The 24,308-nt window shown below is 42.0% G+C and overlaps 1 protein-coding gene across 8 annotated transcripts in view; it reads left to right on the forward strand.

Annotated features, from left to right (window-relative positions):
- Nucleotides 1-16,614, forward strand: part of VRK1 (VRK serine/threonine kinase 1) — a 67,869-nt gene extending 51,255 nt beyond the window's left edge. For all 8 annotated transcript variants that reach the window (XM_036270353.1, XM_036270387.1, XM_036270390.1 and 5 more), the window contains 2 exons: nt 11,183-11,270; nt 16,573-16,614. In XM_036270353.1, the coding sequence (XP_036126246.1) occupies nt 11,183-11,270; nt 16,573-16,604 (120 nt within the window). In that variant the 3' untranslated portion in view covers nt 16,605-16,614. The remainder of the gene's footprint in view (nt 1-11,182; nt 11,271-16,572) is intronic.
- The last annotated feature ends 7,694 nt before the right edge of the window (nt 16,615-24,308 follow it).

Below are 24,308 nucleotides of genomic sequence, written 5' to 3' on the forward strand. Positions count from 1 at the left end.
ATGATTAGTGATGTTGAGCATTTCTTCATGTCTCTTAGCCATTTGTATGTCCTGTTTGGAGAGGTGTCTATTTATTTCCTCTGCCCATTTTTTAATTGGGTTCTTTGTCTTCCTTTTGTTGAGTTGTATGAGCACTCTATATATATTGGAATTTAACCCCTTATCTGATATATCATTGGCAATTATGTTCTCCCATACAGTGGGTTGCCTTTCCATTTTGATGATTGTATCTTTTGCTGTGCAGAAGCTTTTGAGTTTGATGTAGTCCCATGTGTTCATTTTTTCCTTTTTTCTGTTGCCTTAGGTGATGTATCAATGAAAATTCTGCTGCGTATGATGTCTGAAATTTTATTGTCTACAGTTTCTTCTAGGATTTTTATGGATTCATGAGTCACATTTAAGTCTTTTATCCATTTTTTTATTCTTGTGTATGGTGTAAGTTGATGGTCTAGTTTCATTTTTTTGCATGTAGCTGTCCAATTTTCCCAACACCATTTATTAAAGAGGCTGTCTTTACTGCACTGTATGCTCTTGCCTCCTTTGTCAAATATTAATTGAGCAAATCGCCTTGGGTCCATTTCTGGGTTCTCTCTTCTATTCCACTGGTCTATCTGCCTGTTCTTGTGCCAGTACCAAGCTGTTTTGATTACAGTGGATTTGTAGTATGACCCGAAATCTGGTAATGTGATCCCTCCTACTTTGCTCTTCTTTTTCAAGATTGCTGTGGCTATTTGAGGTCTTTTTTGGTTCCATATGAACTTCTGAAGTATTTGTTCTAGTTCTGTGAAGTATGTCGTTGGTATTTTGATGGGGATTGCATTGAATCTATAGATTGCGATGGGTAGTATGGACATTTTAATGATGTTAATTCTTCCAATCCATGAACAAGGTATGTGTTTCCACTTTTCTATATCTTCCTCTATTTCTTTTTTCAATGTCCTGTAGTTTTCTGCAAATAGGTCCTTTATTTCTTTGGTTAAGTTTATTCCTAGGTATCTTAATTTTTTTTGCCTCAATGGTAAATGGGATTGTTTTCTTAGTTTCTCTTTCTGTGAGTTCATCATTGGTGTATAAGAATGCCATTGATTTCTTGATGTTAATTTTGTATCCTGCTACTTTGCCAAATTCATTTATTAAGTCTAGTAAATTTTTTATGGAGTCTTTGGGGTTTTCTATGTATAGTATCACATCATCTGCGAATAATGACAGTTTCACTTCCTCCTTTCCCATTTGGATCCCTTTTATTTTTTCTTCCTGTCTGATTGCTGTGGCTAAGACTTCCAGTACCATGTTAAATTTGATAGTGGTGAAAATGGGCATCCTTGTCTTGTTCCTGTTCTTAAGGGAAATGCTTTTAGTTTTTGCCCATTGAGTATGATGTTGGCTGTAGGTCTTTCATATATGACCTTTATAATGTTGAGATATGATCCCTCTATTCCCACGTTGCTGATCGTTTTTATCAGAAATGGATGCTGGATTTTGTCGAAGGCTTTTTCGGCATCTATTGATGTGATCATGTGGTTTTTTGTTCTTCATTTTATTTATGTGGTGTATTATCTTTATTGATTTGTGAGTATTGTACCAGCCTTGCATCCCTGGGATGAATCCCACTTGGTCACGGTGGGTAATTTTTTTGATGTATTGCTGGATCCGATTTGTTAGTATTTTGTTCAGGAGTTTGGCGTCTATGTTCATCAGGGATATTGGCCTGTAGTTTTCTTTCTTTGTAGTGTCTTTTTCTGGTTTTGGAATTAGAATTATGCTGGCCTCATAAAACAAGTTTGGAAGTCTTCCTCCTTCTTGAATTTTTTGAAATAGTTTCAGGAGAATAATGGGTGTTAGTTCTATTTTGAATGTTCAGTAAAGCTCCCCCGTGAAGCCATCCGGGCCTGGGCTTTTGTTTGCTGGGAGAGTCTTGATTACCTATTCAGTTTTCTTAGTTGTTATTGGTCTGTTCAAGTTTTCTATCTTTTCCTGGTCCAGTTTTGGGAGACTATGTGTTTCTAGAAATTTGTCCATTTCACTTAGATTGTCGATTTTGTTGCCATATAATTGTTCATAGTAGTTGTTAACGATCTTTTGCATTTCTGTGGTGTCAGTTGTTACTTCTCTTTCATTTCTGATTTTGTGTATTTGGGTTCTCTCTCTTTGTTTCTTGGTGAGTCTAGCTAAGGGTCCATCAATCTTGTTTGTCTTTTCGAAAAACCAGCTCTTTGTTTCATTGATCCTTTGAATTGTTTTTTTGGACACTATGTCATTTATTTCTGCTCTGATCTTTACTATTTCCTTCCTTCTACTTGCTCTGGGGTTTTCTTTTTGTTTGCTTTCTAGTTCTTTATGTTAGATAGTCTATTAGAAATTTTTCGTGTTTCTCGAGGTAGGCCTGTAGTGCTATGAACTTCCCTCTCAGAACTGCTTTTGCTGCATCCCATAGATTTTGTGTGTTCATTTTCATTGGTTTCCGGGAAGTTTTTAATTTCTTCCTTGATCTTCTCGGTAACCCATTCGTTGTTTAAAAACATGTTATTTAGCCTCCATGTGTTGAAATGTCTTTGCATGTTCTTGTTCCAGTTGATTTCTAGTTTCATGCCATTGTGATCTGAGAAGATGCTTGATATGATTTCAGTCTTCTTGAACTTGTAGAGACTTAGTTTGTGTTCTAACATGTGGTCTATCTTTGAGAATGTCCCATGTGCACTAGAGAAGAATGTCAATTCTGTAGTTTAGGTGTAATTCTCTGTAGATATCTATTGAATCCATTTGGTTTAGTGCTTCATTTAGAGTCTCTGTTTCCTTGCTAATTTTTTGTCTACAGGATCTATCCAGTGATGTCAGCAGGATGTTGAAGTCCCCTGCTATGATGGTATTGCTATCGATTTCTCCTTTGAAGTCTTCCAGAAGATTTTTAATATATTTTGGTGCTCCTGTATTGGGTGCATATATGTTTATCAAGGTTATATCTTCCTGTTGGATAGATCCTTTCAATATTATGTAGTGGCCTTCTTTGTCTCTAGTTATGGCCTTCATTTTGCAATCTATTTTATCAGATATGATAAAATAGCTTTTTTTTTGCTTTTCGTTTGCTTGGAGGATTTTTTTGCATCCCTTCACTTTCAACCTACGTGAGTCTTTTGTTGTGAGGTGGGTCTCTTGTAAATAGCATATAGATGAGTCATGCTTTTTTATCCAATCAACTACTCTGTGTCTTTTTATCGGAGCATTCAATCCATTTACATTTAAGGTGATTATTGATATGTACTTATTTATTGCTGTTTTTGTTTAGTGTGGTTACATTTTTCTTCCTATTTCTCCTGCTGATTACAGCAGTCTTTGTTAACATTTCTTGCAGTGCTGGTTTGGTGCTAATGTATTCCCTTAGCCTTTTTTTTTGTCTGGGAAGCTCTTCATTTGACCTTCTGTTTTGAATAATAGCCTTGCTGGGTAGAGTAGTATTGGATTCAGATCCTTGTTTTTTATGACCTTGATTACCTCATGCCATTCCCTTCTGGCCAGTAGTGTTTCTGTTGAGAAGTCAGCTGATAGCCTTATGGGGATTCCTTTGTAGGTAACCTGTTGCTTATCTCTTGCTGCTTTTAGGATTCTCTTTGTCTTTAATTTTTGGCGTTTTGATTCCTATGTGTCTTGGTGTGGGCCTGTTTAGGTTCTTCCTACTTGGGGCTCTCTGTGCTTCTTGAACTTGAATGCCTTCTTCCTTCACCAAATTAGGGAAGTTTTCTGTCACTATTTCTTCAAATATATTCTTTAACCCTTGCTCATTTACTTCTTCTTCGGGGAATCCTGTGATGCGAATATTATTATGTTACCAGTTGTCCCACAGTTCTCTTAAGCTGTCTTTCTGTTTTTTAATTGTTTTTTTCTTTTGGTTCTGATTGGTTGATTTTTTTCTACTCTGTCTTCTAATTCACCGATCTGGTCCTCTGCTTCCTCTACTCTGCTGTGACCTTCCAATGTGTTCATTTCTGATATGTCATTCTTCATTTCTTCTTCGTAACCACCGACTGGTTGATTTTTAACATTTCTATGTCTTTACTCATGGTGCTCATGTCCTTACACATGCTGTTGAGCTTCCTCAAGATCATGGCTATGAATTCTAGTTCTGTTAACTTGCTTAACTGCACCTCATTTATCTCATCCTCGGTAGAGGTCTCTTGTTCTTTTATTTGGCTTTTGTTTCTGTTTCACCATTTTGGCTATCACAGTGGGCTTTGGAGCCTGCCAAATTTTCCCTGTGGGTTATGGTGTTCTGCTGTTTGTGGCTCCCTTCCTGGGTTTGGATGAGCCAGGGAGGACCCACGTTAAACACCACTGTCACATCTTACTTTCCTGGTTAGAGTTGCTAGCCTAGGAATGGTTCAGTTATCCTCTAGCTTTTTGCTTGGAGGCTATCAGTAGCAGTTACTTGAAGAGCCGTGGGTTCTCAGTTGAATGAAAAACTCTCTCAGGTGTTCAGCATAAGGGGATTTCCCGAGGGTGGGACAGATGGTTGTTGTTAGTTAGCCTCAATTTGCATTTCAATGGCTCACCTGGGTGGGATTGAATCTCTGAGGGAGGGGCTGCTGCCTCTACCCAGAGACCTGGGAAGGAATAAGATGCGTGGCCGCAACTCAGCAAAAGCTCTGAGCACCCTCCAAATTCTGAGTATCCCCACACAGTTCTAGTCCAGTCTGCCCTCCCTCTGCCGGAGCCCAAGGTGAGTGGCTGTGGCTATTTTAGCCTCTGTCCCAGCTCTGCACTGTGGAGCTGCTTGGGAGCCAAGGGCACTGCTCCCAGCTAAGGCCAGTGCCGTCTGTGGGCTCCCAGCCCCCTTCTCTCGCTTCTGCAGTCCTACAGGATCGAGTCTGTGTCCCTGGTTATATGGTCTTCTAAGCTGCTTTTCTTTTGCTTTTTCCTGACGATTTGTCTTTATTTTTGTTGTAATTCCAGTTTGGTCCTTGGAGATGGTCTGTGTAGCTTCCATTCATTCCGCCACCATTTTGGAATCCTTAACTGCTACAAGTTTTTACATCAGTGGTGCAGGTCATGGTGTCCTCAGAGGAAAATGTGAATGAAGTGGTGTCATGTTAATTCTAACCTAGAATAGAATAGAATAGTGACATATTGTTCTTCTGGATCTTAGTTTAATGAATCTGTAGAAACTTCTATCCGTGGTGAAGTGAATACACGTTTAATCCAATTGGATGTTTCATGGTTCTTGTGACATAAATCATATTAAAGTCATGAAAGGCCATTGTGGCCATCACAAGTTGGAAGTTGAATGTATTGGTTTCAGAAATGCTACTGGAAGATCTTTCCAGGCTGTGGTTTCCATTATGACATGAAAGTCTGGTGAGAGGAAGTTCTCATGCACGTAGTACTCCTGTAATCATGTGATCCAGGTTCAGCTTGTTATTCAGCTCACTGCTCATTAACTGAGTGGTTTTTTCTGGGAAAATGAGTGACATGTGAGCTCTAAAGCAGCTTTGTTCTATCCTCAGCAGGCCCACCTTCAGACACAAACACAGTTGCTCCAAATAAGCAAGCACACACATTATACCTACTTTTTGAAAGTAGTGCTTTTGCTAAAAAATGTATTGCCCATGGAGCATGCAATCAATTCTGATTGCCAACTAGATGACGCCCCCCCCCCCCCCTTTATTTCTTTATTTGACAGAGCTTAAAAATGCATCAGTATTTTTTGGTACACTCATGAATTAGCAGTAATTTTTGGTGTACCATTTTCAGATAATTATAGTCAATTCCTCATTCTTTGTGGATTTATAAGAGTGATATAGCTTGAATTAGTGAAGAACATAGGTATTCTAAACTTTGTTGGTCATGTATTTAATCATTTTCTTTTGCTAAACCCTCTCCCCTAGACCTGTCAATAGTTAGCAAAATTTCTTGAGTTTTACTTCCTCTTCCCACCTCCAGAGAAGATAACTGCAAGTGTTGACAGGAGAGAGATCCAAATTTAAAAAGTAAGCAGCAGCAACAAAACAAAATCAAGAGTTGACTGTGAAGTCATGCATGTGTTACTTTATGTGTAGCTTGATACTTCATAGAGCGAAATTTCATGTGTGCGGGATTTACATTGAATACTTACTTAAGAAGAGTAATTTAGGGAACTCCAAAATGATTTCTTACAAAGATACAGTTTTAGAGATTTAAGTTGTATGTGTTTAATGTTTTTATAAAAGCTAAAATTACTCTCTTAAATTTTTTTTAGTGATTGTTTTCTCAGCTCGAGAATAAAGTCTGTAACAGTGGTAGGCATACCGTAGATGCTTAGTAAACATGTGGTGGGATCTCCACCTCTGTTCAGCTGGAGGGCAGGGTTACTGTGGAAGGAAATGCTCAGTGAGGGTTCAACAAATGAAGGAAACTGTCCTTGCCCTCCGGGAGCACCCCTAGGAAGAGAGAGAGGAGTGTGGAAATGGGCTGCGCCAAGCACACAGACGTGGGCGTAGCTAGGAAGGGATGCCCCGAGGTGGAAGCACGTCTAGAAAGGGGGCCTCATGTGCAGCGTCACACAGGGGGGCTGTGCAGCTCTGTGGAGGAAGTCATACTAAGAGCAGAGAGCTCCGAGTTCTAGTCTCCGCACTGCTACCCGTGGAGAAGCACTGAGCAAGGTCTCTCATCTTTCTTCTCTCCCCAGCCTCAGTTTTTTTCTGTCTATATAGTGAATTTTAACTAAAATCCACTAGTTTTGTAAATATTGTGGTGTAACACTCGTGTTCGGTTTACCTTCATGGAAGGTATGTCTTACGTTTACTATTGAGTGAAAGATACTCTATTTTTGGTTACTAATAAGGAATGTAATAGTAATTTATGAAGTTTATACTTTGCATGGTGACTTCACGTGTCCTTAATCAGATAAATGAAATAAGATTAGCTGATTCGTGCAGACACACATTTGCATTTGGAGTTCTTTGAACATGTGGAATGTCAAACATGTAACAGTCTAAGGCTCTATATTCTTAAGTTTTTATAATAAACATTTATTTCTTTTGTAATAAGGGGAAAAACCCAGTAGTAGTGCCTGAGTACTCATCTCCTTTCCCATAGCCGTGACTCTGGTTGGCTTTTCTTAGACGTAGTTGGAAGCATCTAGGCGTGATCTTGTGAAGTTTGACTTGGGGAGCAAAGAATTGGCCTTTGGTATTTTGCCTCTGGAGAGTTTTATTCTCTCTTCCATTAAAACAGCTTTATGTTTATAACTGGTCTCCAATCAGTGTTTAGACTATTAGTAAATTATCAGTCTAACTGCATCTAGCTGATTTGTCTCCCTGTTTCTAAGTTGGAAATGAGAAGCTGCTAATTAATTAAATTTTAGCCTAGCATATCTGATCCCTTCAAAAACATGATGTGGATCATACACACTAACGCCCTTTGAAACCAAAGTTTTTGAAGATAGCCATGCTGAATTAAAAGAAAACTCTATCTTAAGTTTTTAAGTTATTCTTACGTGGCTTACAATATTTTGGTTTTATTTATAAATGCATGTAAAGCCCCTGTGAAGCCTGGTGTGGAATAACACAATCAGAGATCAGCACAGTCACTTTGTGAAGCTGTTTTCTACTCGGACAGAACCAAAATACAGTCAGCCCTCTGTATCTGCAGGTTTTGTATCTATGGATCTAACCAACTTCGGATCCAAAGTACTTGGGAAAAAAAATCCCAGGAAGTTGAATTTACTATGTGCCAGCACTGCACTGAACCCACATGAACGCAGAGATGTGTGGGCACACCTGGCGCAGCCTGTGTGCAAATACAGACCATATGCAAATACCATGCTGTTTTGTGTACTGGGCCAGGGTGTCCTCTGACCTGGGTGTCCACGGGGGCGGTCCTAGACCCCCCAGGATACCCAGGGACGAGTGTGTGCACTACCCGAGGGCTACGAGGCTGACAGGTAACAGAGCAAAGCGTTTGGAGGTGATCAGGGGACAGAGCTGGCAACACATTGTTAGGGATTTGACTCACTGCTTTATCCAGTGACTAACTTACTTAATACCAGTTTTTTAAAACATATTTTACTGTGGTAAAATACACGTAACATAAAATTTAACATCTTAACCTTTTTTTAAGTGCACAGTTCAGCGGCAGCCACTACATCCACAATGTTGTGCAACCATCACCATCATCCCTCTCCAGAATCTTTCCATTTTGCAAAACTGAAACTCTGTCCCCACTAAACACCAGCTCTCCATTCCCTCCTCCCCCAGCCCCTGGCCACCCCCATTCAACTTTCTGTCTCTGTGAGTTTGACTACTCTTGGTTGCTCATAGAAGTGGACTCATATGCTGTTTGGCTTATTTCCCTGAGTATAATGTCCTCAAGATTCATCCATGTTGTAGCATGAGTCAGAATTTCCTTCCTTTTTAAAATGACTGTATTTTTCAATTACAGTTGACACACAATTATATTAGTTTAGGTGTAAAACATAGTGGTTAGACATTTCTATACATTACGAAATGTTCACCCCGATAAGTCTACTACCCACCTGGTACCATATCAGTATTATTGATTATATTCCCTGTGCTATACTTTACATCCTTGTGGCTGTTTTTATAACTGGCAGCTGTACTTAGATACTATAAAACTTGAAGGTTTTTGGTTTAAAAAATGTGTGTGTGTATCATAGTCTGTAGACGATTGGCTCTTTCTCTTCAGATGGCATACATCGTCAGGGAAGTTGGGCAGGAGATACCCAGCCTAAGGTGGATTCATGAAATTCAGTGCTTAACCTTATGCATACTGCTTAAAACACAGGTGTTCCTTTTGTTGGTTGAATACTGTCTGATTTTTACTCCCGTGTCATTTACCTGCATGGAGATTAAGAAAGCCCCTTTTTATTAAATAAGCTTGAAAACAAGATGAATGCACTAGGTTCTTGGGTAGAATGTATTGGATGGCTCCCTTTATAATGAGCATTTAGAAATCTGTCCTCCTAAAACTAAAAAGCATTTTCTCCTGTACGGAAAGCAATATAGCACTGAAATATTCCTCCTTAATTTTGGCCCGAGTGAACAAAAGTGTCTGTGTTTATTCCTGCCTAATGCATCACAAATCTGCTGACATGCTAACCTTGGAGCCTTGGCTGGCGTTAATCAGGCCTGTGCACCGGCAGGAAAGATGTACCTAATGCACTCCATCAGTGCAGTTTGCATATGGAAGTTCTCACAGGGGAGCTGCCCCGTGCCAGCTGAGGGTTACCTGCCCACTGCAGTTATTGTATGTAATTATCGAACCAATCTGTTCAGCCCAGCAGGGTTTAGATGGTAATCATGAAGCAACACTTCGGAAAAGAAAGATGTAAGGCACTTCCCCTTCTCTCATCAGTTATAGAAGTTACAGCCACTCTTACAGCTATTTTTGAGACAGAATACTTCCATATACAAATCTGCTAAGTGAATGCTTTTCAAGTTTCCTGAGCTTTAGTGAAGTCATTAGTTTTGTATTTGTGAAGCCTTTTCTTTGGGAATGTGGTGGGTATCTCTGAGTCCTCATCTTTCACAGCCGCCTTAAGAATATTTGAAACCGTGGGATTAATTGTAGTACATAGATAGTAACAGTTGTGACCATTTGGAGGTGTTAAGATAATGCGGTTTGAGTGAGTCGGGCTTTCCTGTGTGGTTCTCTTTGGAACAGAAGCCCATTGCCATCAGGAGGAACAGTGTGCTGTCAGCAGGTGTCACACTCTCGTACAGCCGCTCGCGGAATGGCCCGGAGCAAGGAGAGTTCTCAGATGAGGGTTAACTTAATGTTAATTGTTAGAAAATATAAATGAGGCCATTCTGATGCATTGTGAATCTGTAAAATTTGCAAAGTATCAGATGATTTCCTAAATGATACACACTTATTTTAGGCAACCTAGAGAAGCTTTGAGTTATAATTTGCATTTTAACACATTTAAATTTGAGACTGCATGGGATAAAGTTATATGAAAAATGCAAAGTTTTAAATTATTTCTAAGGTCTTCCTGTAGTTATCCTTACATATAGAGATGGTAAGTGATTTAAAAACTTTACACAGGAATGGACTAGTTAGAAAATGGTGTCGTGATGGAAAACAACAAAAAGAAATTGAAGGAACAATTGGGAAGAATGAATGGTAACAGAATATAACCATTAACTCCTACGTCACACAACTAGAAAAATAAACAGAAAATAGAAAAGGCCTGAGGGAATGGTGGAAAATCCAACCAGTTGCTGAGATTTTCAGAGAGCTGTTTACTTTTAAGACCTTTCCTTTATAGTAAGGTTATGGCCCTCTTAAACTTCTAATAAAAATATTCCAAAAGAAAATATACCCCCCCCCCCCCCGAAACACAGTGTAAAATGGGAGAATAAGTATCATTGGCCTCAGTGAGTGATGATATCAAGTTTATAAAACACTTGGCTTTAGAAGAGAGTTTCTGATCATTAAAACATGGCTTTCAATAATGAACTGTATGAAGTATAAAAAGTTAGAGGTGGATACAACAAATATGCCCACCATTTAGGCTAACTGAATAGTTAAGGTTCTCTAATCCCATTGTCTTCCACTCACACCCCTTTCCTTAGGGGCCTGCTACCCTGACGTTGTGTACAGTACCCCCCCACCCCCCACCCACATTTCTCTTTCCTTGGTTTCAGTTCCCTGCGGTCAGCCATGGTCTGAAAATATTAAATGAGAAATTTCAGAAATAAACAATTCTTGAGTTTTAAATTGCGCACTGTTCTGAAAAGCATGATGAACTCTCTCGCCATCCCGCCTAACACGTGAATCATCCCGTTATTATCAAACCGACTGTTGCAGTAGCACAGTGCTTGTGTTCAGGTCACCCTTATTTTAATAATGGCCCCAAAGTGCAAAAGTAGTGATGCTGGCAATTTGCATATGCCAAAGAGAAGCCGTCAAGTTCTTCCTTTAGTGGAAAGGTACCTATGTATAGTGAAAAATGTAGTACACTGTATATATGATTTGGTACTATCCGTGGTTTCAGGCATCCACTGAAGGTCTTGGAATATAGTATGTATCCCCCTCAGAGAAGAGGGGGCTGCTGTATATTTTTTTAGTATGTTTTAACAGCACACCTGCATAGATTCGTGTATAATACTAAGATACAGTGTTTGTGTATTTACTTATTTGACCATCAGACTATATCTTTCTCTCTTTTTAAATATTTATATGTGAAAAGCGAAAGAAAGAAACTGAGAAAAGTTCAGAAGCTAGTGTCGAAGAAATGGAATGCTTAGATACACAGACAGAAGAAGCCATGCAGACGCGTAAGTTGAACAGTCTTGCTTGTTAACTTTCTTTTCACTGAATAAGGGCTTAACTACTCGGGTCATCACTTTGAGATTTTATAATAAAATATCATAGGAGAAGCTCTTATATTTGTATAGTGTGTATCACAGTGTCTTTTGTGTGCACATTGTGTTATGTACTGCTCACAGTAATCATGATGTTGGGACTGGGAGCCTCTCTCATTTTGCAGATATGGAGCCCAAGACATCGAGTGTTTAAATGACAGAGACCTTGCGCCCTGGCCGGGTGGCTCAGTTGTTTGGAACATCGTCTTGTACACCAAAAGGTTTCGGGTTCAATTCCTAGTCAGGGCACATACCTAGGTTGTGGGTTCGATCCCCCACGGGAGTAACGTTTGGGAGGCAACCGATCGATGTTTCTCTCTCGCATCGATATTTCTTTCTTGTGCTCGCTCTCTCTCTCTTTCTCTTTTCCTTTCCCTTCTTCTCTCTCCAAAAAAAATCAATAAACATATCCTCAAGTGAGGATTAAAAAAAAGAGTCGTTGGGAAAGGGTTAGACAGAGACAGCAGAACTCCTGCTTCTCAGGCCAGCCTCTCTATCCCCGCACACGAGTGGGGAGGAGCGCGAGCGGCAGGGGTCGGGCCCCAGCTCACGCACTTCCCGCGGCCACCCAGCTCCTTGCTCTCCCTGCCTGGCCATTCCCCACAAGATGCCAGCCCTCCGCTTTTCTCAGCAAGTTCGGACACAAGGAATTAAAGCCTAGAATCATCATTTTTCAGAGCTTTTGAAGCAAAAGGCAAAGTTAACAGTCATCAGATGGCTCCTAGACGGGCACTGAGAGCAGTTCCGGTGTGGAGGGTTCCTGAGCGAACCCGAGAGGGCAGCGTCTGCACAGGGCTCGCTGGGGCCTTCGTCTGGGCTCCAGGCGCCTGTGGGGAGCCCAGAACAGGGCAAGTGCGTCCCTATCATAAGACATGGTTTACTTGACTGTGAAGAGAGCTCCAACGCTGGCTCGAGCACCGTTTCTGTCCTGTCTTCCTTTTGTTTGTTATTTTGTTGGTTCTTGATGCAAAAGGCTTATTTTAGGTAAAATTTCATTACAGTGTTTATGCCCTGTTGAGTAGGTCGGGGCACTGCTCCTTCCCTCCGACAGGTGCCAGTGCATGCCTGTGGGAGGCAGACGTCTGCTTTTCAGTGAGAACCATCTCCGCCCCGTTTGATCAACACGTTCTTCATTATATATCATTGATAGAACATCTTAGGTTTATGTGAATTTACCCAAGAGAACACTTGGGATGTCTGAAGTAGTCTCCATCTCTTTTCTGCTGCCGTCTTCCATTTCCTCCCTCCCTCCCCCGCCCCTTCTGTCTTGTTCGTTTTGTTGTTAGGAAGTGAGGAGTCCTGAGGAGCAGTACATCGAAGCATGTCTCAGCCAGAGGCTAGCAGCAGCAGCTATGACAGTGAGTGGGAGCAAAATTTAGGAGCATTTATAAAGGCAGAGTATTCTTGCTTTAAAAACTGCCTTAAGTTCGGAAACAGGCAGGGTTACTTTAGGGGGAGGTCCTGCATTGTTCTAGTAAGGCTGATGCCCACTTAGACCAGAGCGAATGCACAGTGGTGCCTGGGGAGACTGTCTCTCTCAACAACCTGAAGGTCATTGTTTCCTGAGCTTTGCTCACTGGGCATCTGAGGTATTTGTTTTGATACCGCAATGATTTTAAATTTGACTATAATTATAAAAAATGTTTTTTATGCCTAAAATTTTAATTGAAGTTCCTTATACTGATAGTTTTTACTGTGAGAAAATATATTAGTATTTTTGTTTTATTTAATAATGACAAAAGAAGAGAGTCGATCCCATTGCTAATTTAAGGAAAACAATTCAGATATACTTTTGGTATAAAAAAAGAAGATAAAGAATAATCAGATTCTCCCTTATTCACATTGCTTTACTTAAATGCTGTCTATTTTCCCATTGTGATTTATTTTTTTCCCTAAAGTATATGGCTAGTTAAGGTATTTTACTACCCAAATATTAAAAAATGAGCATAATATCACCTGAGACAGTAAAATACTGCTTCTAGCAAAAAAAACACAAGGGGTCAGAAAAATGTATATATTTGTATTCATCAGTTTCAACTACCTTGACTAACTTGAAGAAGGCACATTATTATATTCAACTTTTTAAAATGAATGTAATCCAGTTCACTGAATTCTGCTTTAGAGCTTTAAGATTGTGTGTCATAAACGTGTTTGAAGAATAGTTACCTCTAACAGCAGCTTTAGAAATGTCAGTTTCTTCATTAACAATTTTATTTTCAAACACAATTTATGGTTTACAATATGGTAAGAGATTGTTCTCACCGTGTGATCTTTCAGAATGCTGTGCCTAGCAAAATGGGAGCGACTTTCCTTTAATATCTATTTAGACCATTTTAAAAACGTGTATAATTTTCTTGATATACCTAAACTCATTTCGACTAGTGGGGGTCTATTGTGTAAGAACACATTCTGAAAGCTTTCAAAATGTGTATTGTGTAGGTTTTCTCAGGGAAAGAGAGGGGGTGACGGGGTGGTTTTCAAGAAGAACAGAGGACTCTAATCCTTTTATTTTTATGCAAGGCATAATTTTTACCAATTGAGAAAATTTGGTTATTTGCTGCAAGTAATTTCCTTCCCCCACAAAATGATAAGCCTTAAAAAACCATGTGTATTCTATCATTTCGAAACCATGCCAATATTTCAGAATTGGACTAAAAATTAGTTAATATAGCCATGATATGTATGGCCAGTATACTTTGTCCCTCCTGTTTATAGAATGGACAGTACACAACGGTGGTGGTGGTGGTGGTGGTGTTTTTTAGTTTTATTTTTTAAGTACCTTGGATATTGGACCATTCTTGAGGGTTCTTTGATGAAAGCATGTTTTTTTTTTTAACCTCGCCCGAGGACATTTTTTCATTTTTTTGTTTTGTTTGTTTGTTTGTTCATTCAGATAGAGTGGGAGGGAGAGAGAGAAGAGAGAGAGAGAGAGAAACATCGACGTGAAAAGGACACATTGAGTGGCTGCCACCCACACGACCCAACCAGGGCCGGGGACAAACTGCAACCGTGATACGTGCCCTTAGCAGGAACTGAACCTGGGTCTCTCTGGACCGCAGGCTGATGCTCTCACCGCTGAGCCAAACCGGCCAGGGCGAAAGCATGTTTTATATTTACCTTTTGAATATCTGTGGTCTTGTCAAGAAAGGTATATTTTTAAGAGCAGCCTACAGAGATACTTCCCATTTGATTTTTCCCCTCTGCATTATTGAAATCATAGGACAGTATCCCCAAACTTGTATATTTTATTTCTCAAATATTGCATTTTACACATAGTAACTTTGTGGTTAGAACTTTTACCAGTTGTAGCATATTATGAAAATGAATATATTTTTTCAAGAGATGAGAAGAGAAATAGATTTTTTTCCTGTGGCAATCAGAATTGATTATTGGGAAAGTATTACATTGATACATGCAGAAAAGTGTCTCAATTGCATAATACTGATTATATAATAAATTCCAGGTGGTGATGGCATTGAACTTTAAATCTAGATAGAAGGGGATGAACAGCAGTGGTATTTAATTTAAGAGTGAAATGTCAGATTAGAATGTTAGTGAGACAGTGCTACTTGAACATAGCTGTCGGTGATCATTGTGAACTTCAGTGTCCTTAATGTGTGACAACAGATGCAAAATTCATTGAAAGGGAGGTGTGCTGTGGTACTGATTATTGACCTTGATCCTGTGATATCCCATTTTGCCAGTCTTAGAAGATCACAGCATTCTGTTTTCTATGCCAAATTAGTTTTGAAATTCTTGAAATATAAACCTAAAAATCTATTATGGGATACTTTTAAAAGAAGGCTATATCACAAAAGTTGAAGAAAAAACTCAAAGGTCTAAACCAACCATAGTTATAGGCTATGCATTTGAGAAGCAGAAAAAAAGATATTCATATATGTTTAAAATTTGCTTTAATTTAGTGCAGCGATTTTCAACCTTTTCCATCTCATGGCACACTTAAACTAATTACTGAAGTTCTGCAGCATGCCAAAAAATACATTTTTTGCTGATCTGACCAAAAAATAAACATAATTTTGATTTATTCACACCAGACAGCTATTGTTGTGTTGGCTATTGTCATTTTTTTTTATTTGGCAGTCTTAAGAGAAAAGAGGTCAGTGTCCTTGACTAAATAGTCAGATACTGCATGTCTTAAAAATTCTTGTGGCACACCGGTTGAAAATGATTTAGTGTATGGTAGTTGAATAGAAACTGGAACTTGGAAACATTTAAAAACACACTAATTTTTAAACTTGCTGATCTTCCAGTTAAGTGACTAAATAAATCTGTAATCAGAAAACCTGTAGGAGCCATTTATTAGACATGGGTGACAGACATTTTGTCCTAGATTCAAAGAATGTACGTTTCAGAAAGGAAGTATTGATCCCTTTGTTGTTTGGTGTGTTCATTGATTGATCGTGAGCAGCCGTGCTGCCCCTCACCCTGGTGCCATTGCTCTTTCCTGGCAGAGCTCAGCAGTAGGCATCGTGATCAGCTTTACCATGTCCTCCTGACTGCTGTGCTCTAGTGGGAGGTGGTGTGGGGGTGGTGCTTGGGAACAGTCTCCTTGGTAAGGCAGAGCTCCCATGCCCTCGATAAAGAGCCACTGATTTATTCCAACCCAGGCGCAGTCGGATTGGAACTGCCATAGTTACTGAGACCAGTATCAGATGGGATGCTTTTCCAGAGGGCTATTTAGTTGGGATCTATTTAATTCTTAGTGGAAAACACTGTTTTGGAATAGGCCAGAGCTGTCCTGCCTAAAGAGGATGCATAACAGATTTTAAAGGGCAACACATTTAGAATAAGATTTCTTGCTTTTCATAATATGCATAACCTCATCAGTTCCTTCAAGGAAATGCTTATCTTGTTGCTACACTTTACATTAGGTTTAACGTTTTCAGTTGTACAGTACAATTTTGGGGAGATATATTTTAGGAGCAGTGTAAATTGGGTATATTTTACTAGTGGAAGAGTTCTTTAGAAGGTAGCCTTTGTTAGCATATTTTTGACATGTTAAAAAATTGACATAATTTTCTAAGATCTTTAGGGCATTGACAATTATGCTTTTGTGTATGAATTTTATTTCCACAAATCATGGTTAATGCATTTAAAAATATTAATAACTATGTATAGAAATACTTACATTTCTATTCTTTTGCTTTTGTAAATTAATGATTAAGGCCTTAAATTTCTTTATTTTCTCTTCAAGGTTCAAAAAGGAGAAAGAGAGTCCAGAAGTAAATCATACGCTGTGAGCCAGTTTTTCTTTTCTTCCTTTCATTGGACTTTTTCTTCTTTTTCTATTTTGAGTGTTTCCATGTGAGTCTTGTGGGTGGGAGGACAGGGAAATACCTATGTCTTTGAAAAACAAATTTTTTATTACAATAAATGCTTTGTACAATTTATTAAAGGCTAAGTTATACAATTTAAAAACCTTTAGGTTGTATGTACTCTTTAAGCTGTCCCATGTGTGTGAGAGGTCTGGATCCTCAGAGAAAATGACTGTGGCTGCACTTTCCAGTCTTGTGTATTTCCCAGAGTCTGTAACGTGTTTGACCAGTTCTTCCTTTTAAGGAATATGAAACTTAAAATAAAGGGATCTTTTTGCTTGATATAAATACACAATTTATTGTGGCCATGAGTTTGGTTTTTATTGATTTTCAGTTCCCCAAGCATTGCTTAAGCGCCTGCTGTATGAAACGAGAGGCACAAAGAAAGGAAAGGATGTGAAAGAAGAAGTGGGTAATAAGTGCATCTGTGACAGGTCAGATACGCATGTTCGAAGGTTAGTTATGTAAGAATCATGGAAGTGTGCAAACACGATGGTGAGGAGACATGACAATCAAGTGGTGGCATGTCACAGATTTTATAGACTGGCTTCTTTTAAGGAAATCCTGTGAAATCCATCTGTCTGTCTCTGTCTGTCTATCTGTCTATCTATCTGTCTATCTATCTATCTATCTATCTATCTATCATCTCTAGCTATATCTTACTCAGATTATTTTTCTTAAGAGTTTTATTTTTTTTGTAGCGTATAACATTTGTATAGTAAACCAAGCACTTGAGAGTTTTGGTGATTAGAAATTTTAAGATGTGGACTTTTTATAGTTGCCCTAGAAACAAAAACTTAGAATTTAAACATTTATGAACAATTTCAGGATTTACTTTGTTAGAGAACCTGGATTGGATTCTCTAAATTGTGGCACACTTCACCAGTTGTATCATGCACAGTGTTTGTTTATTTAAATATTAAAGCATTTATTTTTAATATGTGTTCAAAATACAAGTAGAATGTTAAATTGATGATTTTCTGTACTGCTCAGGACAAGCATCATTTAGATATTTCAGTTTTTTAAAAGTGAGTTGATCTGAAGAAGATATTTAGTAACAGTATGGATGGGATGTTAACAGGAAAAATATCATCCAGGTTGTACCAAGTTTGAGCATCTCTGGACCAACAACACAAAGACTGGAACTTTCACTGTGGGATGTGGGCATTTAGTGTCCGTGAAGCATTTGTCCCGAAGTGGTCAGGTACTGAGAAGTGCAGAGCAGATCTGTGGCCTCTCTGTAAAGGCTCATCTTCAGTGGCTCTGTGTTGTCGGGCTCTGTGTCGGAACTTGGCTCTGGGCAGAGACTTCTGCTTTCTGTAGGAGGCTGGATTTTAGTCTTCATCAGTGCTGTGGTCCCAAGTTTATTTGTAACACCTAAATCAACTCTCAAGTTCTGTTTCAGACACATTGACGCTTAAAATAGGATACAATGTGTGTGGTGTGTTTTTGTGTATATGCCTTAGCCTTTTTTATTTTTCAAAACACAAAAACATAGCAAAACCTGTTGGTTAAATATTAAGAAAACAAATATTTCCTCACATATTGTTTTGAACAAGTGCTGGCATTTTCTCGAATGTTACTCTGTTGGCAGGGCTGCAGATAGGAAGCTAGTACCATAGTAGCCGGTCTGACTCACAGCTGCACCCTTGTCGCCGGTTTTCTTTCCCTGCCTTAATGCTGGCTTTTCTTACCCGCCTTGTTTTTTAAGAAAAATGGTTAAATAATCTTGTCATCTGGATTCTTGCTTTTTGTTTTTGCCTTTTTCAGTTCTACATTTACTGTGTTTATCTTGCATTGTCTTTATTTTCTTCCCAGTCCCTCATTCAGTGGGGTCTGCCATTCTTTGTTCACCTTCACAGTCCAGCTTCCAGGTCTGGTGTGTGCCTAGCACTGTTTTGTCACCTTCTCTGCCGTTTTCTCAGGTCTGTTGGAGACCACCACCTTTGTCCGGCTCCTGTCCTTCACGCAGCAGGAGTCGTGTGCTCCACGTTTTCTAGAAAGCAACCAGTAAATCTTTGTAACTGACTAAGCCCGGAAGTAAAACAGCTTCTGGGTGTTCATCAGGAGTCTTCTCTCAGACAGACAGAAGCCCGGCCATTTCTCTGATGACTGTGTTTGGTGTGCCTACAGAGACCTCTGCGTGGCACAGGGTTAGTGGCAGGGATGAAAATTCTGTGCATTTGGGGTGTGTGTGAGTGTATTGAGTATCATATGCTTGTTTATCCTTTAAAATTAAATTTTTAGTGTTCTTTATTATTGTGGTTATCCAGATGTATTAATAACACACGGTCATTGTAGAAAATTTAGAATGTACACAAACTGTCAGAGGACAAGCTAGCCATGCTACTGTCACCACCAACCGCTGAATGTTCTGACGCCTTCTAGTCCTTTTAGGCATTTTTATCTTTAAATAATTATCATACTTTATCTAAAGCTTTATGTTCTGATTTTTAAAGCTAACACAGTATTTTCCATGTTATTAGAGATAATATAATTTTTATGTTTTTATATTTTTTCTTAGGGACTTATGATACTTTCATGACCATTTCCCTAATAGTGGTGTGTAAGTTGTTTTCGGTGTTGGAATAGTATAAGCAATATTCTTCAACAAAATTGGGCAGAAATATTTGTACACACAGGTACAAATATTTCTTTAGATTTTCAAAAGGGAACCACTTGGCCAAAGACTAGAGCAAGGGAAGAGGTTACTGATGCTCACTATCAGATTGCCTTGCAGACGTCCATCCCTGGGTGCTTGCCCAGTAAATCAGAGCTGATGAGCGTACGTTGTCATCCCCGAGTGTCACTGGCCTTTATAACTGATAACGTAAATTCTTCCATGGTTAGTGAACCTGAGCACTTTTTATTTATGAACTGCTCATTCTGTTCTCTCTCGGTGTGTTTGTACTGTTTGTATAGTAATAATCTTAACCTTTGTCACGCTTGTTGCTGACATTTTCTGGTTTATTTTTTGTTATATTTTTTATTTTTATGAAGTTTGATTTTTATGGTTTAATCTAGTGATCTCTTTCATTATAAATTCTGCCACTGTTTTAAAATATTTTCCATCTTGAAATCAGAAATATTTACCATGACTTTTTCTAGGGTTTTTGTTTCAATACTTCTAAATTTTTAATCCATGCAAAATTTATTTTTGTGTATGTATATGCCATGAGATAAGAATCACAATGGATGTTTTACTAAATAGCTAACCATTAGTTCCAGTAACATTTGTTACATAAATTCTCTTCCCCACCGGGATGTGTGAGGTCTGTTTTGTTACATATTAAGTTTTTATGGGGGGGGGGGTTGTTTCTGGACTAGTGTTTGATTTCATTGATCTGTCCTCATGCCCACATAACATTGATTTAATGTCAATTAATTCTTATTTATTGCTCAAATCACATTAACAGAAATCAAAGGGGAAGAAAGACTTTACAAACTCATCACCAGTACAAAATTCAAACTCTTGTCCTTTGGCTGGGTTGTTTTTTTGTCCTGTTTCATGCCTCCTTAATGTTTTCATAGTTAAAACAGTTGCGCTGAGCTCTGTGTTTTTTGTTTCTTTCTCAAAGTGAACAGGTTATTCTGTGCCCCTCTCATTTATGAACTGTACAAAGAGTACAAGACACTCTGAGATACTAACATTGGAAAGGGGTCTTTCAGTAAATGTGCCCCCCACTGTCCAGTGATTCTGTGTGGTATACTGCTGACCATGCGGTTTGGGCAACTCGGTCACTCGGGTGTTATTGTACAAGCAAAATGCTCACCATTTCCATTGTACTGAGGATGTGTTATTCATCTAGTGATGAACTTTCTTTATGGCAGGAGCATTTAAATTTGTGAGTACTATTCCTGAATTTTTGTAGTTTGGGCTCGTCATGAAAAGTTGCCTGTGATATTTCTGCATTGAGCAATTTAGTTTTATTTATATACCACTGTAGATTATCTTAGGAAAAACTCCACTTCTTGATTAGTTGAGTTTAGCATTTGTTATAAGTCTGAGTGCTCAGAAGTATGGGTGGAGGTGATCTGTAAGGTCATCCTGTGCCTGGAGTGGAGGCTGGGAGGGGTTTGGAAGGTGAGACTGCAGTTCGCAAGGGGAGGCGGAGGGACGGGGTTCTGAGGTCGTTCCTGTTTCTACAGGCCGTCTTTCTGCTCCTGATAGCCTTGAGACGCCTGACAGTGCTCACAGTTCTGTAAACGCACACCTCCTAACACGGGCTGCAGTTGTTTAAAAACGGACAAATGTGGCATTCAGTGTTCTTTCTGACCTTGACACCAACACCTTAGTAGAGAAGTTTGTGGGGTTCCTTCGTGGTATAATTCTCAGAGGTGAGACATGCCCCTGGACACATGCTCAGACTTTCCAATGAGGGTCCCAGTCCTGTTAGTCGTGGAAGTCAGAGCGAAGCAGCTGAGGGGCCTGCCGACCCTGAGCACGGTGACGTTCTGTGGCGGTTTGTCACTGGCAGAGACCTGGGAAGTAACGTGGGTTCTATTAGATTGCTTGGTGAAGAGGGGGAGCGGAAGAGGTCCCGTCTTGAACTCTTAAGCACTGCGGCCGCCCCTCCCCCGCCGGCCAGGTCAGCACTGCGGCCGCCCCTCCCCCGCCGGCCCGGTCAACACTGCGGCCGCCCCTCCCCCGCCGGCCCGGTCAACACTGCGGCCGACCCTACCCCGCCTGCCCGGTCAACACTGCGGATGCCCCTCCCCTGCGGCTGCCCCTCCCCCGCCTGCCCGGTCAGCACTGCGGATGCCCCTCCCCTGCGGCTGCCCCTCCCCTGCCTGCCTGGTCAGCACTGCAGATGCCCCTCCCCTGCGGCAGCCCCTCCCCCGCCTGCCCGGTCAGCACTGCGGATGCCCCTCCCCTGCGGCAGCCCCTCCCCCGCCTGCCCGGTCAACACTGCAGATGCCCCTCCCCTGCGGCTGCCCCTCCCCCGCCATGCCCGGTCAGCACTGCAGGATGCCCCTCCCCTGCGGCAGCCCCTCCCCCGCCTGCCCGGTCAGCACTGCGGATGCCCCTCCCCTGCGGCAGCCCCTCCCCCGCCTGCCCGGTCAGCACTGCGGATGCCCCTCCCCTGCGGCAGCCCCTCCCCCGCCTGCCCGGTCAGCACTGCAGATGCCCCTCCCCTGCGGCAGCCCCTCCCCCGCCTGCCCGGTCAGCACTGCGGATGCCCCTCCCCTGCGGCAGCCCCTCCCCCGCCTGCCCGGTCAACACTGCGGATGCCCCTCCCCTGCGGCAGCCCCTCCCCCGCCTGCCCGGTCAACACTGCAGATGCCCCTCCCCTGCGGCTGCCCCTCCCCCGCCTGCCCGGTCAGCACTGCGGATGCCCCTCCCCTGCGGCAGCCCCTCCCCCGCCTGCCCGGTCAACACTGCGGATGCCCCTCCCCTGCGGCAGCCCCTCCCCCGCCTGCCCGGTCAGCACTGCGGATGCCCCTCCCCTGCGGCAGCCCCTCCCCCGCCGGCCCGGTCAACACTGCGGATGCCCCTCCCCTGCGGCAGCCCCTCCCCCGCCTGCCCGGTCAGCACTGCGGATGCCCCTCCCCTGCGGCAGCCCCTCCCCCGCCTGCCCGGTCAGCACTGCGGATGCCCCTCCCCTGCGGCTGCCCCTCCCCCGCCTGCCCGGTCAGCACTGCGGATGCCCCTCCCCTGCGGCAGCCCCTCCCCCGCCTGCCCGGTCAGCACTGCGGATGCCCCTCCCCTGCGGCTGCCCCTCCCCCGCCGGCCCGGTCAGCACTGCGGATGCCCCTCCCCTGCGGCTGCCCCTCCCCCGCCGGCCCGGTCAGCACTGCAGATGCCCCTCCCCTGCGGCTGTCCCTCCCCCGCTGGCCCGGTCAGCACTGCGGCCGCCCCCTCTCCCAAGCCAGCCCCTCCGGTTTCCAGTCCAGAAAGCCTGGGCAGAGATATTAAAGCTTAGGACAAAAATAGGGAATTTATCCTACCATTTATAATTTAAAGTAGGATCATTCAGACATTTTTTAAGATATACATATAGTCACAGTGGGTTTTTTCTCCTTTTCTGAAGTTTCTAACCAGGTTTTTGAAAGAAGTCTGTATTCCAGGCGCTACAGCCCCAGGTAAGTCTTTGGTAGGTCATGCAAAGTGTTCAGAAAGCAGGGGTGGCTGAAATGACATCAGTGGTTTTCAAGGCTCTGCCCTGTGGCAGTCAGAGAAAGCACAGCCTGCAAGAACACAGTTCGAGGTCAGGAACCCCGAGCACCCGCTTTTGCAGTGAACTGTGTGCTGCACACGGACATGTTGGCAGGGGAGGGGTCGGGCCAAGCCAGCAGTCGTCATAATACCCAGTTGGTTTTTTAGCAGTGAAATTGGTGGGGGTGGAATATGAAACTTTTTAAAATGGTGGGGTTTTTTGGTCTTATTGTTGATATGCCCATTTGAACGAAAAGTCCCCAACAAAAGAAGCCAGCTGCCTTTAGACTGCATTTACTGCTCTTGATGACTCCAGTTGTGTGTAAATATTAGAAAACAGCAGGGTCCTGCATTCCAGGAATCACTTGAGCAGTGCCACGAAGACGAGTGTCCTTACTGGCATTGTAGTCATACTCCCAGGCCCTCCTGCTGTTTCTAATCTGTGCGCGCAGCCGTGAAAAAACCGGACTGACATTTACAGGCACAGCGGGGAGACACTTGACGAGGGAATGTTAAAGACTCCAGTGCCTCCGATTCAAAGTGGCCACCACACACGGTAAATCTTCACAGGCGCGCTGGCCCGCACTGCAGCGGAGCACGGAAGTGGAGCCTTCCCCCTCCACGCTCAACTTTTTAGCAGATACGAACTGTTCTTTAGACCTAAACATCTAAAGGAGAATCTCACTGTGTAAGGGGAGGCTCCTTGCCTTCTGAGCCGTGCGTTTCGGAGGCTCTGCACTCCCCGTCCCCGCCAGGTCCTGCAGGAACTCTCCTCGGTGAGAGAACGCCCCCCATCGGCTGTGCGTGCAAACAGCCCCCGGAACCCGCCGTGGCTGGCGTGGACAAGAGGGTCCGTTGCTTTGTGATGCGTCTGGCAGACTCGCCGCCGGTTGTGTCCCCGCGCACCGCCGGGTTTGTGTGCCATAACACCAGCGATGCAATTAGGTTTGCTGCACTGTCTGGTTGGCTTCGCAGTGAAGAGTTTCCTTCCCTATGGGAATAAGACTAGACAGACTGTCATTTGCTATTGCTAATTCTGCTTAGCATTATCACTGGAGCTTTTTTTGTAATTAGCTATCTTAGTTGGCTCTTAAATTTTAATAGCCAATTGAAGTTACGTTTTAGCCAAGTTCCATATCTAAATTGCATTCAGTCCATTAACAAAGTTGGTTAAAAGGCTATTAAGACAAAAGCCAATATCTGGTGGTTCACACTTCCATCTCTGCGGCGGCAACGCCAGCCTCCCCTGAGTTCTCTGGGGGAACTCGCTCCTCCTGCAAAGTTGCGTGGAAGCTGGACTCAACTTTCAGTGGCTAGAAATGCCCGTTGACAAGATTTGTATTGAAAAATGTCACCACCAACCCGTACCCCCTTTTCCTGTCAGTGAGGATTCTTTTGGGGGTTGGGTTTTATTCCATTGATAGTGACAGAGGGTGGACGAAGGGGGCGCTTCATATC

This window comes from Molossus molossus, unplaced genomic scaffold, assembly GCF_014108415.1.
Source record: "Molossus molossus isolate mMolMol1 unplaced genomic scaffold, mMolMol1.p scaffold_m16_p_1, whole genome shotgun sequence".
NCBI lineage: Eukaryota > Metazoa > Chordata > Mammalia > Chiroptera > Molossidae > Molossus > Molossus molossus.